Source organism: Astyanax mexicanus, chromosome 11 (assembly GCF_023375975.1).
Source record: "Astyanax mexicanus isolate ESR-SI-001 chromosome 11, AstMex3_surface, whole genome shotgun sequence".
NCBI classification, from domain to species: domain Eukaryota; kingdom Metazoa; phylum Chordata; class Actinopteri; order Characiformes; family Acestrorhamphidae; genus Astyanax; species Astyanax mexicanus.
In genome coordinates this window covers 34,480,246-34,496,877 of record NC_064418.1, presented here as the reverse complement: position 1 = coordinate 34,496,877, position 16,632 = coordinate 34,480,246, and the positions used below count along the sequence as shown (strand labels likewise).

Here is a 16,632-nt window from a genome sequence, read left to right as displayed (position 1 = left end):
GGTCTCTTATTTTTTCCAGAGCTGTATATCACAAAACAACAAACTACAACAATGCCATTTTCCCTCAGTGTTGCTTGACCCTGCGAGACAGTATTTCTGACTAGGCGATAGACTTAGCGTTAACTCAGCTACTTTGATAGATATATTATTGTTGCAAGAAGTTACGAGTTGCTGGATTTAAAATAAAAAAATCATAGACAAAATGTAATTTTCCTGGCATCTCAGATATAAATTGACAATTTGGAACACAGTCATTGCAGATGTTTGTTTGTCTTTGAAATGAATCAAAGCTCATATGAGTCCTATGAGGTTGTATTCCCTCTGGATCCATGTTGTCCGAGTATGCATGTGTGTGAAAGTGTGTGAGTGTTTGTGTGTGTGTGTGTGAGCTGGTTTAGCTTATCAGTGTCTTTTTAGAAGTGAGAAGATGCAGAGATAAACAGGGGAGTGCAGGAGGGAAGGGGTGGGGGGTGACTCTCATGGATTGTGTGTTACCTCACTTCTGCTAATGACCTTTAAAGATCCATTTTGGATTACGTAGGAACGTCTTTGTGCTAAGCATCTGATGGACCACCCTTCATGAAACGAGGGTCTTGAAAATTATTATTGCAAGCAATATAAGATAATGGATACTCATTACTCTCCCTGCTGTCATGTTCACGTATATTGTCTGCTCTTGAAATATGATGCATCCACTGTACTTACCAGCCACTTAATATCAGAAAGCGTAGCATGTGTAATGATTTATAATTACCTCAGTGTAATGTGCGTTGTGGAGCGGTTATTGGCTAAATAATTAGCTCATTGTGTTAGGACTGATGGATGACAGCAGCAGCAGCAGCAGGAGGAGGAGGAGGAGGAGTTAGTCTCCTGGTTATGGTGGAAAGGCTGGTAAAGTACGTTGTGCTATAAGTACTGTATAGTAGTCAGAAATACAAAAATAATAATTGGTTAATGATAACGTTCCTTTATTATGATTATTAGGCCTAGGTTTCTTCAAAATGTCAGTCTTGGTATACATAATGCTGATTCCCACATATTATCAATGTAAATGTAATGTATCAGTTTGATAAATTATGTTGGAATCAGGACTATATATACCAAGAATAGCACTTTGTAGATGGCTAGACCTAGTATTGATTTATAGAGGTTTGTAAATGCAGTAAACAGATAAAATACACTGCACTGTAAACAAGCATTACACATCCTTGAGCATTTCTAGAGCACAGTAGTTGCAAATACCAGTCAAAATCAGTCCAGTATAGATTTGTTTTCGCTGTAACCTTATCTTTTTAAGCAGTTTAAATACGTTTTTATCTACCATAATATCTGCTGTTTAGGGGTGCACAATATACAAAACACGTGTGGTTTGGTAAGAGTATGGCGCAACGTACTAAACCTTGGTTAAGATCAACCTATGTTTATTTTCATTCAATTTGAACACACAGTTGTATGAATTACAGTTTGTTCCATATAGCATCCCCTTAAGGTAGTTAATACAGGATGTAGTAGTGTAGTGTTAATTAAGCAGTGTAAAACAAACAGCAAAATAGTTTAAATACTGATTTATTTTAGTTATTTCAAATCTGATGGTGAGAAGAGTGAGAGATAAATAATAATGAGTGATAAACAAATAATTCAGAAAGGGTTAACAGATGAGAGAGAATGAGGTGGAAGTTTGGGAGGGACAAACAAGATCACAGTTACCAAAGCAGCCCTCCTAACCACTACAGTTCCCACAAATCCATGGTTTTCTTGTGAAATCACTGTATTACCCCCAGTAAAGTGCACTGTGTACAGCAAGAGTTCAGGACAAATACAGATACCCCAGCATTTATCCTCCATACTTCCATATCTGATAACAAAATCCCAGGAGTGCAGATAAGCTACAAGTGTTCACGTAAATACAGTCTCACTGTAAAGATCTGCTGAATCATTAGATGAGAGCAGAAGTTCACCAGCTCCTTCAGTTCACATTACTTGACAAGTATACTCTAGTGGAGGGAACAAAGTCAACACAGAAAAGAAGAGAAGAGATAGGGAGGAAAAGGAAGAGGAAGAGGAGGGGTAGAAGAACAGAGGGAGAGGAGCGCGAGAGCATTGCATCAGTGAAACAGTCATCCGCTTTGAGAGGCATAATCGGTGTTTAGCAGATTGAAATGATTACAGCTCTGTCACAGCAGGCTGTGCGCGCGCCGTGTCTTCTCTCCGAACACAATCATGAATATTACGCCCAGTTACAAAGAGTGGCCTTGTCTTCGGAAATTGACTGCTTGAGTGACATGCCAACTACATTAAAGATAAGTGCCCCATATAAATTCACACCCTACTCCCAGCATACGGCGCGCATCTGCTCGCTTCCGGCCTCTACCCACCTTTCCCTTTCCAAATGTCTTCTGGCCCACCGCGGTATTTGTCTTCAGCAAGCGAGGGAAAGCAGTAATGGAGCCGCTCCATCACACACACACACAATGCAGCGGCTGCTGCGAGACGTACGCTTGCATACGGGGAGTTAAGTTGTAGCATGCTGACAGTGGCGCTGAGACAAAAGCAGATGGCACATTAGAAGTAAATCACCTTATTAACCTCCTCCAGGTACTCTCTCCGCATACAGCAACGCGTGGACGTGGCTAACTGACAGCTTGACTGACTGAGCTCCGAGCAAGCGATTGAGTTCTGAACTCTGGCAGACGATTAGACGACAGAAAAATGTCGTTAAGCTTTGTGAAGTCAGCACTAGATCCGTGCTGGGAAAAGCGAGTAAACCAATATTTTTACATGTATCCATTTTCCTTCGTTCCCAGTAGATTTATCCCTGATCTTGCATCACACTCTCTGATGATTTATTTCAGCTCGGTTTTATAGATTTTTTTCTCCTTTATCAGGGTTCCTGCGTGTCCTTCACTTGTTTTAATTTTACTGTAAATTTGCTGTAGTTAGGAAATTTCCCATGCTGTTGGGAAAGCACAAGCTTTAGCGGCGAGTTAGCTAACGTTACCAGGGAGAGAACTTAGATGTGCAGAGAGCTAGTTAACATTAGTGGCGAGCTAGCTAACATACTAACATTAGTGGCAAGCTAGCTAACATGCTAACATACTAACATTAGCAGGGAGCTAGCTATGTTACCGGTGAGAAAACTATGGTTAGCAGAGATCTAGCTTACAAACTAACATTAGCTGTGAGCTAGCTTACATGCTAACATAATAACTTTAGTGGCGAGGTAACGTTACGTTACCGGGGAGAGAACTAAGGTAAGAGGAGGGCTAACTAATATTAGTGGCAAGCTTGCTAACATACTAACATTAGCAGGGAGTTAGCTAAGTTACCGGGGAGATACTATGGTTAACAGAGAGTTAGCTAACATAGCTGACATTAGCTGTGAGCTAGCAAACATGCTAACATAACTTTAGTGGTAAGTGGCTACGTTACCGGGGAGAAAACTTTGGTAAGAGGAGAGCTAGCTAACATAAGCTGTGAGCTTGCCAACATGCTAACATAACTTTAGCAGCGAGTTAGCTACATTACTGGGGAGAGAAGTCAGTGCCATAACAAATGTGAAACGTTAATTTTTGATTTTCATTTTTTTTTATTGCCCAGCCCTTAGTGTTCCTATTATGTAGAAAGGGAATAGAGTCTGCATTATAGTGGTAAAACGTCTTATTTAACATTCAATACCAATAGGATAGCAGTAGGTTGTTACTTCGTCATACATATATATATATATATATATATATATATTGTGACCTTATCATTTAAAAGTACGTGTAATCTTAGCTTAGATTAGATGAGCACAGTAAAACCATATTTTATCCCTTGGTCAATTCTTCCACTCAGTTGAGTGTGCTTTCAGTTATTCCCCCTCCCAATACTGTTCTGTTTCATGGCGGTAAACGTTACCATTAATACGAGGGGACTTTTTAAGCCGAGGGTTTCTTAACATTTCTTATGCTGGGTCAAAAAATGCAAACAGACAGGGTAGAGGAAGCCTCAAGCTGTGATGGTCTGAAGAAATGAAAAATCAGTGCCTAGCCTTGTGTCTGAAGACATGCATCCACAGGACGCTCAGCACGATCATGAGCTCGGTGCATTTCAGTGAATTTTTTTATTATTCTCATTTTAGGACTTTTTTGTGGCTTTGTTGTAATGATGATATAATGATGCACTTGCACTCTAAGAGTGATTCATTTTTAATTATTTAAAAATATATTTTAATTAGAATTTAATACTCTCTCTTTGTTAAGAAAACACAATGAACAATATCAAGGTCAGCAAAACTTCTTAAAGTCATATATATATATATATATATATATATATATATATATATATATATATATATATATATATATATATATATATACAGCTCTGAACCAAATTAAGAGACCACTTCAGTTTTTCTGATTTTGCTATTTATATGTATATGTTTGAGTAAAATGAACATTGTAGTTTTATTTTATAAACTACGGAAAACATTTCTCCCAAATTCCCCTCAAAAATATTGTCATTTAGAGCATTTATTTGTAGAAAATGAGAAATGGCTGAAATAACTAAAAAGATGTGGAGCTGTCAGACCTCAAATAATGCAAAGAAAACAAGTTCATATTCATAAAGTTTTAAGAGTTCAGAAATCAATATTTGGTGGAGTAAGCCTGTTTTTTAATCACAGTTTTAATGCATATTTGCATGTTCTCCCCCACCAGTCTTACATGCTGCTTTTAGATAAATTTATGCTTCTCCTGGTGCAAAAATCCAAGCAGCTCAGCTTGGTTTGATGGATCGTTATCATCCATCTTCCTCTTGATTTTATTCTAGAGGTTTAATTTGGTAAAATCAAAGAAACTCATTATTTTTAAGTGGTCTCTTATTTTTTTCAGAGCTGCATGTATCATATATAGCATAGTAATTTTTTGCATGTATTTTTTTACTTGTATATTTCCAAACAGCTTGTTAGTTTCATTAACATTAGGTGTCTGTGCAGTTTTTTGTTTTTTTTCCAGTCTGTTTTTTGTCCACATATGTGATGCTGTGAGTCACCTTATCCGTGGTGCTTGAGACTGAGCATCAGAATCGTTCATTTAGCTGCTGACGTGTGCGTCATAATTATTGCTTCGAGTACAGACAGCTGGACGGTGCCACTTAACCACTGGGCAGCATAACCACACTAAAGCTGGAGCTGTTAATCTGCAAATCTGCCATTGACCAATTTACTATGAGAGTTTTTCACTGTAATCATTGTAATCAGATGTTTATATGCAGACTAGATCCACCAACAATACTGGTGCAGTTTTTTTATTTATCCGGAAAGTTCAGGTAAGGTTTTATTTCACAGGAAATGTATGTACACACTGGTAACAAAACATATATACTGCTCTGGAAAAAAATTAAGAGACCACTTCAAATTGTATTATTTATATGTATATTTCTGAGTAAAATTAACATTGCTGTTTCATTCTATAACTTGCGGACATTTCTCCCAAATTTCAAATTAAAATCATGTCATTAAGAGCATTTATTTGCAGAAAATGAGAAATGGCTGAAATAACAAAACAGATGCAGAGCTATGAGGCCACAATAATGCGAAAAAAAAAAAGTTTTAATCAATATTCAAATATATAATCAAAAAATCAATATTTGGTGGAATAACTCTGGTTTTTCACAGTTTTAATGTATCTTGGCATGTTCTTCTCCACCACTCTTACACACTGCTTTTGGATAACTTTATGCCACTCCTGGTGCAAAAATCCAAGCAGTTCTGCTTGGTTTGATGGCTTGTAATCATCCAGCTTCCTCTTGATTATATTCCAGAGGTTTTCAATTTGGTAAAATCAAAGAAACACATCATGTTTAAGTGGTCTTTTATTTTTTTCCAGAGCTGTATTACATACATTTGTACTGGAAACTAGCTAAGCTATAAAGCCACGTAATTATTCATTTTGAGTGACACGTCCTTAGAATGGTAAGGCTTTATTCTTTTCACATTACAATATAGAGACATTCTTCATGAGAACACAGAACATTCCTGCTGTTTTCTTTAGCCCTCCTGATGTCAAGCTGATGTAAAATGCCCCCATTGAGAGTGTTTATGGTTGTTGGTATTAGGATAATTTTCCTCTCATAGGGTAGCTCAAGATCACAATTAGCCAAGTCACTAAATGATGTGGACTTCATCCTGTGACATGCATTTAAGGCTAATTAGTTGATTAATTGTGTTTAGAAAGCTTAATTAAATTACTGTACCCTGGAGGTAGGGTGGCTGTGCAGGTTTCTTTCTTTCTTTTTTCTTTCTTCTTTTCTTTTTTTTAGTGAAGGATTGTTTGTGATGTGGTCAGTCATTAGAGCCGCATGATCTCTTCTCCATCACCTCCAGTGGCCGGGCACCGGGAGCCGTAGCGTGCGCTGGCTGTACAGCAGGAAAAGGGACATTGACTGAATTTCTTGGCTAAATTAGGAGCTTAATGATGCCCTCTGGTCTCCCGGACCCATCAGAATGAGTGGGACATGGATTTCCAAATTGACTTTAAATGGTTTTAAGTTGATATGTAAGATGAATGGCCTTCTGTTGCCATAACGATTACCAGCAGAGATTGAATTAGAACTGTATACCATCCCCCCACCTGGGGCTTGTGGGTTGGGGGGGCGAGGATGAAGGGTGGGTTGGGGAGGTGCTTGGTATGTGTATGTAGAGAAAAAGAGAGAGAGAGAAAACGAGAGAGAGAGAGAGAGAGAAAGAGAGAGAGGAAGCACATCTCCACAGTGCATTAGAAGAGGAATATGAGCTTGTTTTTATTTATAAACGTAATTAATGTCTGTCCACAGTATTCGCACGCTTGTCATGTTGAGTGTGCTGTGTGCGCATTATGAAAGGAAGAGGCTCTCATAATTATGTTTACATCCACAGATAAAAATCCCTGGGCTGTAATGATCAGTAATTATAAATATTTTTCCGAGTTTCTCTGGTTGCAGCCGTGTTCATTGTGCGCCGGGGAAAGCAGGTTGTGCGGCTTAATTATGACATTGTACATGACTAAATGTAGCCGTCTGCCTGAGCCCAGCTAAACACTTCCACTAGCATAATCACGCTCGGACCTGACTCTAAAGAGCTCATTACAGTTAGCTTTCTAAAGAGCGCTTTATTAAACACAGTTACCTAATAAGCATCTTTGGTGGTGCAAATTGGCCAAAATGGTAATGAGTCTGATTAGGCCACGTTTCAATTACGACAGCTTCCTCCTAAAGCAAACCCCCACCTCCTACCACCCCCCCCCCCCACACAAGCCTAAAAGCAGAGGAGAAGGGGAGAAAGAGAGAGAGAGAGAGAGAGAGGAAGAAGGAGAGCTTGGGAATTCTGCTAGAAGCCATTGCGTGTTCATACACTCACGTACACACACACACATACACACACTCTCTCTCTCTCACACACACACACACTCACTCGCTCGCACACGTACTGAAAAAAGGAAAAGAAAACCACTCCGCCACCTCTGTGCTTCCTTTCAGCTGCGCAGTAATGAATAGAGAATTGTGCAAGCGGCAGTCCAATTTACGCACTGGGAAATTGGACGGACAGAGCGCGGGCGCGCCGCTGTTTGCTTAAAATCGGCTAAGGCTAGCCAGATTAATAGCTCCCAAAAAGGTCAGCTTCTCTGTTTCATTGGCCATGATCACAGTGTCTGAAATTAAACAGCGCGCTGTAGCAGAGCTTCCTCTCCGGGGGTTTACTGTTGATCACTCTCACTAATAACACACCTATTAGATGCCTGCACAAACCATACATAATTACTGACAGGCCCGGGGAAGACAGTGCAGCCTATAAAAGGTGATACAGGACTTGCACATCTTTAATTATTCGGATGAGCAATTAGCACTTCATCCAGATTCTTGATTTGTGTGTTATTCTGCTCAGTTTTTTACTACTTTTGTATATTTTACAGAATTGTGCTCGTAACGATTTATATTCTAGATGATTAAGTCCTGAGTATATCAGGCACATTTTGTTCTAAATAAACTCACTGTCTCGTATCATTTGCTGGATTTTGCTCATCTGTTATTAACGACTAAGCTAGTCCTAAAAAAAATCTTTATCTGTCATCGGTGCACACCTCGTGCTTTGGCTTTCTGCTTGAGCTGAGTGGATTGTGACAGCGAGTGTAATCTAAGATTTGCCAGCCGTACTGTAAAGGTAGCCTCGCACAGACACTGGTAAATTAAACAAAGGGCTTTTGTGGTGAGCCAATGAGTGTGGAATTTGAGCGGAGGTCCTCCGCCTGTCTTCAGACATCCTCTAATGAAATGAGCACCAGTTATGCCAAATCAACTAAAGCGAGAGAGAGCAGGTCAGTGCTTGTTGTTCTAGTTCTAGTTCTGTTTTCCCTTTTTTCTCACTGTCTTTAGGCAATGTTTCGGTGAGCATTCGCAATGCAAACATCTGGAAACAGCCAGCAGATTCTATTTCTATGTATAGGAATTCTCTTAGGTGTAATCTGAGTAAGTATTCATTTGATCCTACAGCGATATATTGTGCATACCGGTGTATTGTGACGTTTAGACACTGTGATATGATTTTGAGTGAGAAATGTATTGCTGAATATAATGTGGTCCTTGTAACCAAGCAGTTCTTTAACAGTTTTAAACACCCACTGCAGTTCAATCCAGCTTTATTTATAATTTTCCTTATTTATATGTATAATATAATTAAGTATAGGGTGAACACTGGTAGCAGCATTAGCTATCAAGCAGTAAACAGCAAAATGTTTTTATTTTTGGCTAAAGAAATATGTTGCACAGCCCTAGACAATAATGTATTTTTTTTAAAGAGATGAGAACATTCCAAAAACTATCCAATCTTCAGTCTTCACCAGACATTTTCTGACAAGGCATAATTGTGTTAACTATATTAACACAACATAAAAAAAATCATGATTCTGTATTATTATGCCACTGAATTCTAGTCATACCTCTAAACACCTCCCACCCACAATTTATTTTACACACTGCATATGAAACGCACATTGTGGAAGAGTGTGATGAGCACTTAAGATTAGTTTGGTATTTTCTGAAAAATATGACATTAAAAGAATGGCCACTGTAGCATATACTATTGTTAAAGGAGCACAGTATACACAAAATACACAGCTCCAGTAAACAGGGCTCCTCGTGTAAAGAGCTGTAACTGTAACATTGTTCCCAAAAAACAGTGTCAGGATATGACATATGGGAGCAGCAGGAGTGACATTTTTATATTTGGAGAAAGAGATAGGTTTGTCTGTGTGTTTGTGTTATTTATTGTTGTGTCACACTGCTAGCAGCCGGGCCGGAGAAGCATGAAGAGCATGCAGGAGCTGCAGCTGATTTAGTGCAGTCTAAAACTAAACTGGAGATGATTCATCTTCTGCAGTGCACTCTCTCTCACGCTCCCCCTCGCTCCCTTGCTCTCTCTCTTTCTCTCTCTCTCTCTCTGTCTCTGTGTTGCTTCCTTTCTACCTTTCCTGTCTCTCTGTCTGTCCCTCTCCTTCACCTCTCGCACAGTTCAGTTGTTTTCACCGCCTTTAAATCCCACCTGATCAGTTTTCAGCGTGTAATCTGAAAGACGAGCGCGAATTAGATCACGCAAAGTGCCGTGGAAGCTACGCTAGATGGGGATTGTGCTTTGTGTGGAAGAATGGCAGAAATATGTGTATAAACACTGAGACTTAGGGAGCATTATATGGATTTAGATGTGCTATAATACAGTATATTTGCTGAACCCCCTTGTTACCGCTGCAAGTAAATCTCCTGATGTCTCATTTTAGTGGACTTAAACACTTTAAACGGTTTGAGGAAGACATGCCTGCCTTATTATTGTGAGAGGATGGTAATTTGTTAGGCTTGTTAAATGGCTGGAGCTGAATTTGCTCTTTTGTTAGTGTGCGGCGCATTTCATAAAAGTCATTAGAATGAGAGACTGGAGTATTGTTTGAAAGCTGTGTGTGCACACTGTGCTGCGGAGGATTTCAGCCTCTCCAAGCGTCTTACTTTATTTCTAGCAAGTTTAACACCCACGTCCTCTGTAAAGACCTACCTCTTTGAGTGGAGCAGTATATATATATATATATATATATATATATATATATATATATATATATATATATATATATATATATATAAATATATATAAATATAAATATATATATATGTTAGAAAGTGGAACATGAAAGATGAGTAATAAATGTATTAACGAGTGGAAGTACTGAGGCTCAAAGATAACTGAGCCGCCAAATTCCCAAGGTAATCTTTAACAGCACTGGAGTACACGCCACACAGTTTATAGTCTGCTCGGAGAAATGAAAGCTCATCCTCAGATCAAGGAAAATATATGTCCTCCACTCAGTACACATTATTATCCAAGATAAATCTTTACATACATCTCAAATGGATTGCCGTGGGAATACCGCATGTCCCACAGCATAAACCAGGCGTAGCCTAATGCGTCGCACGCTGGCCAGGAGCACACATAAAACACTGCAAAACGCAACATAATAGCAAATCAAAAGCGCTTTCCAGCAAAGTGCATAAAATGTGGCATTAATTTCCTAATAATCAAAGCGCGTATGATTTGTCGGAGTAATAGTATTGACTCCTGCCATTGTTTGGAGTGCAGCTTTTACTGCTGATGTTATTAATGGGCTTCCTGGCATGCCTGCCATGTTCATGCCAGCGCTTTGTCTTTAGCCTTTCTTAGTCATTAGCTCGCAGGCCTGACAGCCTTGCCAGCCATAGCGCCAATCCCTTTGACTAAAACCTTGTAAATTAACACAATTAGCGCAGCATCATCCTGCTAATTAGCGCTCAGTGTGTGCGTGTGTGTGTCTGTGTGTGTATGTATGTGTGTGTGTGCATGCTGTTGAGGCAGGCTGCTGTGAAGGTGGTGGTAGTGGTGGTGGATGGGGAAAACCACATGCCTCTCTCTGCTACTGTAGGAAAGGGAAAAAAAAACTCTGCTGTGTACTGCTGTACTGTTATACTGGCTCTGAACTCTTAGAACAGAGCAGGAGATTTATACCATGGGTCAGTCAGTGTTCCACACACACACACGCGCGCTTCACCTAGTCCCAGACTTAAAAGCATTAACTGTGGAGAATCACCATTCACAGTGTAAACAGCACAATCCCTGTTTGTAAGTCTCTTTGGACAAAAGCGTCTGCCAAATGTAATGTAATGTAATGTAATGTAATAAACATTGAGTAGGGTAGGTGTGTCTTTGTTTGTTTTCTGTGTCTTTGGCAGAGTTTAGGATGGATTAGGAGAATTTAATGTCATTTTCTATAGTGATGCACAATGATAACGCAAATCTGGTATACCAAACATTTTTTGCAGTAGAGCAGAACAGCAGAATGTTTATGCAGTGCTGGGTTATTGCATTAAAACATCTACATGTAAGAAATGTTTATGTCTTGGTATCAAAAGATTATTTTTCAGAGATAGTATTGCATAAATAATATTGATATTGCATTGATTGCATTGAACAATACAATAAAACAGTATTCACAGATCAGGGAACTGTGGCAAAATATATAATAAAAAGTATTAAAACACCTAAATTCTGTAGTATTTTTGGCCAGAACATGTACGTGTGTGTGTTCATATTGCATGTATTCATTTATTTCCAGTGAGTCCAGATAATCAGCTAGTGTCTGTGTGTGTGTGTGTGTGTGTGTGTGTGTCTGTTTTTGGCTACAACAATATGCCTCTGGGATAACAAGACTGACTTCCACTCTCATCAGTAGTCCGTACTGTGTGCGTGTGTGTGTGTGTGTGTGTGTGTGTGCGGACCGTTTGTGTCATCCCGCCGCTTCTCGAGTAAATGTCTCTTTGATAATCCCATGCTGAGTCTAAGATGACAGCATATGTAACTACTTGTGTTTGCAGATGGAGTTTGGGATTAAACTTGATGGTGGCTTTTGAGCCCCGGAGGCAATAAAAGAGAGAGAAGCTGTAAAGAGAAGAGAGCGAGCCAGGAAGAGGGAGAGAAAGAGAGAGCGAGAGGGAGAGAGAGAGGGAGAAAGAAAAGACAAGAGAGACATGTTTTTTCCCCTTTTCCAGTTCGCAGTGCTCCAGGAGGCAGCAGGCAGACAGAGAGCTGTTGTAATTCATGCCGTGCTGTGGGGTTTGTGTGATGAAAGCAGCGGAGCGCTGCCTGGGAGATTGCTTTGCTGCACTCCTCCAAGCAGATTTGAAACTGTCTGGGACTGCTTTAGATGAGAGTTGGATTATAGAGTGACCTGCGATGTCTGTGTCACTCCGCTGTGTGCAGGGTGCATTATACTGTGCTAACCAGGTGCTGGGTGCCCAAATCCGCACTGCTCCTGTGATACTAACTGTCAGCAGGGCCTGTGATATGTAGCCTGCACTCCAAGAGAGCTGCAGAGTAGGAAATAGAAAGTAATATTTTTGTGTTGTTCTTGCTGTTTTTTTTCTTTCTCTCTCTCTCTCTGTTTAAAAGCAATCATGTATTGGATCATTGATTCTGCAGAGTTTCACAAAAAAAAGAGGGGGGTGCTTTGCTGATCCTGAACGTTATTCATCAAGATTCTGACACTGGTGTTTGTTCTTTTGTTTGTTCTTTTGGGGATGTTTAGGCTTAAAGATGCAGTGGACCCCAGAGCATGCGCAGTGGGCAGAGCAGCACTTCGACATCTCCTCCACAACACGTTCGCCTGCACATAAGGCTGAGGCGTACCGTGGGCACCTGCAAAGAACCTACCAGTACGCCTGGGCCAACGATGACATCTCAGCCCTCACTGCCTCCAACCTCCTGAAGAAGTACGCAGAGAAATACTCGGGCATCTTGGAAGGTCCCGGCGAGAGAGCACTGCTGTGCTCATATCCGGAAGGTGCTACGGGACTCTTGAACGGACGCAAATCAGAAGGTGAAGCATGGCAAGAAGGGATCTACCCAATGAACTGCACTGCAGACGTAATATCCGCGAGCAAGGCTGTCGTTCCTGCCGCTTTACCCCCGGGGGATTCTGCAGCCAGTGTCTGCAGCTCCGCAGGGGTTCCCAGCAGCCTGAGTGAGCCCAGCTACTCCAGCAGTGGATGCGGAAGCCACACACCTGCCGCCCTGCACTCGGGGATCCCCTCTCAGGAATTTGCTGGGGGCTACAATGGCACATACCTGCATTCCACCTACAGTGGTGGGCAAAGTACCCCATCCCTGGCCTCTCCACACCCCTCGCCATTACACAGTAGTGGGCTCCTACAGCCTCCTCCTCCGCCGCCTCCTCCTCCCCCTCCTCCAACGCTGGTGCCCAGCTACAATGCCGGCTCGCCCAACCTCTCTGGCTACAACTATCCTCCTGCAGGCTATCCCCCCCAGGCAGCTGTTGCTCCCGGCTACAGCCCTGGGGGAGCCCCACCTCCCTCAGCCTACCTGCCCTCAGGCATTGCAGCGCCCACCCCACTGCCCCCCTCCACTCTCCCTGGCTATTCCTACCAGTCGCATAGCCATGCACCGATCGCACCAACACCTCTGAATGGCAGCTCAGCCAACTCACTGAAAAGGAAAGCTTTTTACATGACGGGGCAAGGAGACATGGACTCCAGTTATGGAAATTTCAGCTATAGCCAACAGCGCTCAACTCAAAGCCCCATGTACAGGATGCCAGATAACAGCATTGCTGATTCAAGCAGAGGGAATGGGTTTGACAGAAGTGCTGACGCGTCATCTCTGCCGTTTAAGCCCACAAAGCAGTCAATGTCCTCAGACCAGCAGCATAAATTTGGTGGTCAGTCCGGCAGAGCTATTACTCCTCCATCGTACAGGTCATCCAAAGGGTCCATGGGCTCGGTGCGATCGGGAGAGTCGTTCGGGAAGTTTGGCTCACCTGTCATGAGCGAGCACGGGGAAGAGCACAGGCAGCACTTGTCCCATTCTATCGGTACATTGACTTCAAGTGGCCATCCTGCCGAGGAACAGCTAAAGAATAGTGATTCCGGCCTCGTGGAGATGGTCACCACAGAGATTCTGCAGCAGACGCCCCCTGTCGACTGGAGTGACATCGCTGGCCTGGAGCTGGCCAAGGCCACAATTAAAGAGGAGGTCCTGTGGCCCATCCTGAGACCGGACATGTTTAGCGGCCTGGCACCGTTGCCTCGCAGCATCCTCTTTTTCGGACCTCAGGGCACAGGACGGACACTGTTGGCCCGCTGCATTGCTAGCCAACTGGGCGCTGCATTCCTCCAGATCAGTGGCTCAGCACTGGTCACCAAGTGGCTAGGGGAGGGAGACAAGGTGGTGCAGGCCTCATTTCTTGTGGCTCGCTGCCGGCAGCCTTCGGTAGTCTTCGTTAGTGACGTAGATCTGCTGCTGTCAGGCCAACTGAGTGAAGAGAGCCCTGTAAACCGTATCAAAAGTGAGCTGCTCCTGCAGCTGGATGGGGTGATAAGCTCACCAGAGGACCATGTATTAGTTATCTGTTCCACTAGCAAACCGGAAGAGATTGACGAGTCCCTGCGCAGGTACTTTGTTAAGCGGTTGCTCATCCCACTCCCAGACACTACAGCACGACACCAGCTCATCAGTCAGGTGCTCGCCCAGCACAACTACTGCCTCAGCGACAAAGAGGTGGCGCTGCTTGTCCAGCGGACCGAAGGATTTTCAGGGCTGGACGTAGTCCGGCTCTGCCAGGAGGCCATAGTTGGACCCTTGCACGGCATGTCTGGTGCGGACCTTTCCGGAATCATGCCGGGTCAGATGAGGCCGCTGTCATACCAAGACTTTGAGAATGTCTTTTGCAAAATCCAGCCCAGCATATCACAGAAAGAACTGGACACATACACTGAGTGGAATAAAATGTTTGGCTGTAGTCAGTAAGAGGGGGAGGTTAGGGGGAACTCATTGGGGCAAACTGTCCTGTTCTAAAGAGAGGATACAATTCAGAATTCTTTGGAAGAAACATGCAGTTTTAAAGGGTGGGTGTTACAAATGCTAATGGCCCTTAAAGAACAGTGATAAGGACATTCAGAAATACCTGAGTGATGCATAGCTATGCTTAAGTCCATGTCTGGCCCTTTGCACATAGTCCAACAGAGAAACCCCGCTCCTTGGCTCAACTCTGCTGAAACTGAGCATCGCTTTCTGAGGTGCAGTGTCACTGAGATGACCACGAGGACGAACTCCGTTGTGTGTAAATATCATTCTGCTGTTTTTGAGATTCTGTTGCAATCAAGTGCCTAAAGTGGTGCTTTATTGTTTTGTATTTTGGTTGGTTTGTCTCACAATCTACTTTGGTGGCATGTGCTAATATAGAAAGCTTTAACCTGAGACTAAAACAGATATGTTCTGCTTTTTGTCAATTCTGTCAAAAAACAAAAAACACACAAAAAAAACAGAAAAACAACAGTATTCCTCAACTGAGTCTGACCTGCAGGCCCTGAGTGGGCACAAGAAAGAAAGTTCTCGCGGCATTTGTAATCCGGATCCTAATTTATAGACATCATTTGCTTTGATTTTCTTCAAAAACTCAGGAAAGTGATTGTGATTTGTACAGTACCTCAAAAGATTGTGTCAAAGCACTACATATTGCAGTTAACATTGGGTTTGGTTTTGATTGATTTGCATTCAGTTAAAAGGTTAACCTCAGTTGAACAAAAAAAAGACAAGGATATGACTCTGAATGTAACCAGATAATTTCTGGGCTGTTTGGGAGAAGAAGATTGGGGGAGGGGAGTATTTCTTTTTATGTTCTTTATTTTTATTTTTTATTTTTTTTTGTCAAATCTTTAAGAAAACAGTTTCATTCTGAGTACTGCTTGAAGTAGAGGGTTGAAGAATGAAGAATTCTGAATTGTGTGCCAGTATTGACTACAGCACCCTGTCCTCATGCATAGCACAGTACTGACTCTACGGCGCGAGCTCATGTGTTAGAGATGGGCACAGCTTATTGTGCTGATAAGGTTCGTTTGAAGCCTTAGCCACAAAAAGAGGAGACGCAGCGGACCACGACGTTTGTGTTTTGTAAAACTCTGTGTATTTGTCTCTTGTCAATGGACGGAAAAGACAGATGCATTGGAGTGAACCAAAACTTTTTTTTCCAAAAAAAAAAAGAGACCACCAGATATTATCTCTAGAGGTTGAAAAACCTTGTTTATGTTCTTTATGTTGTTTTTTGACTCTGTTTTGCTGCTGTGTGTCATCTGTGTAACAATCCTGAAGGATCTTGTGTACCCTGCATTCTTTTTTCTACCTCAGTTTAGCACTGTTTCCTCTGAAAGCAGAATTAAAGAGGCTAGCTTGACGTCCTAACCTTTTTGGGCTCGCTCAGCTAGAAAGCCTGCTCGTAGAACTAGCTGCTTTTTTTCCCAATCAAAAGAATCAACAAATGCCACTCTTGACACTATCTGTGCAATTCTTCTGCTCACAAAACATGGTGCACCCTACCCCTCCCCCCTCATACACATACTCCATCGGTTTTGTGTAGCACTCTTGAGGGCACCGTTCTCCGGACCTTCTCTATCGGTGTCCCTGTCCCTATTGTTGGCAGCTCTTTTCTTCACTTACAGTCAACAGCTAGTCACATGCTTGGGCATCAGCACTGAAGATTATGGAAGCCTGCATCTATGTTTACTGTACACAAGGAATAGTAAGAGAAAGCCTTG

General features: G+C 42.0%; 1 protein-coding gene across 2 annotated transcripts in view; it reads left to right on the top strand.

Annotated features, from left to right (window-relative positions):
* fign (fidgetin) overlaps window positions 1-16,319 on the top strand; it is a 65,966-nt gene extending 49,647 nt beyond the window's left edge. For both annotated transcript variants that reach the window (XM_022680030.2, XM_007230414.4), the window contains exon 2: window positions 12,612-16,319. In XM_022680030.2, coding sequence (XP_022535751.2) covers window positions 12,620-14,848 — 2,229 coding nt within the window. In that variant the 5' untranslated portion in view covers window positions 12,612-12,619 and the 3' untranslated portion in view covers window positions 14,849-16,319. The remainder of the gene's footprint in view (window positions 1-12,611) is intronic.
* Window positions 16,320-16,632: the final 313 nt, after the last annotated feature.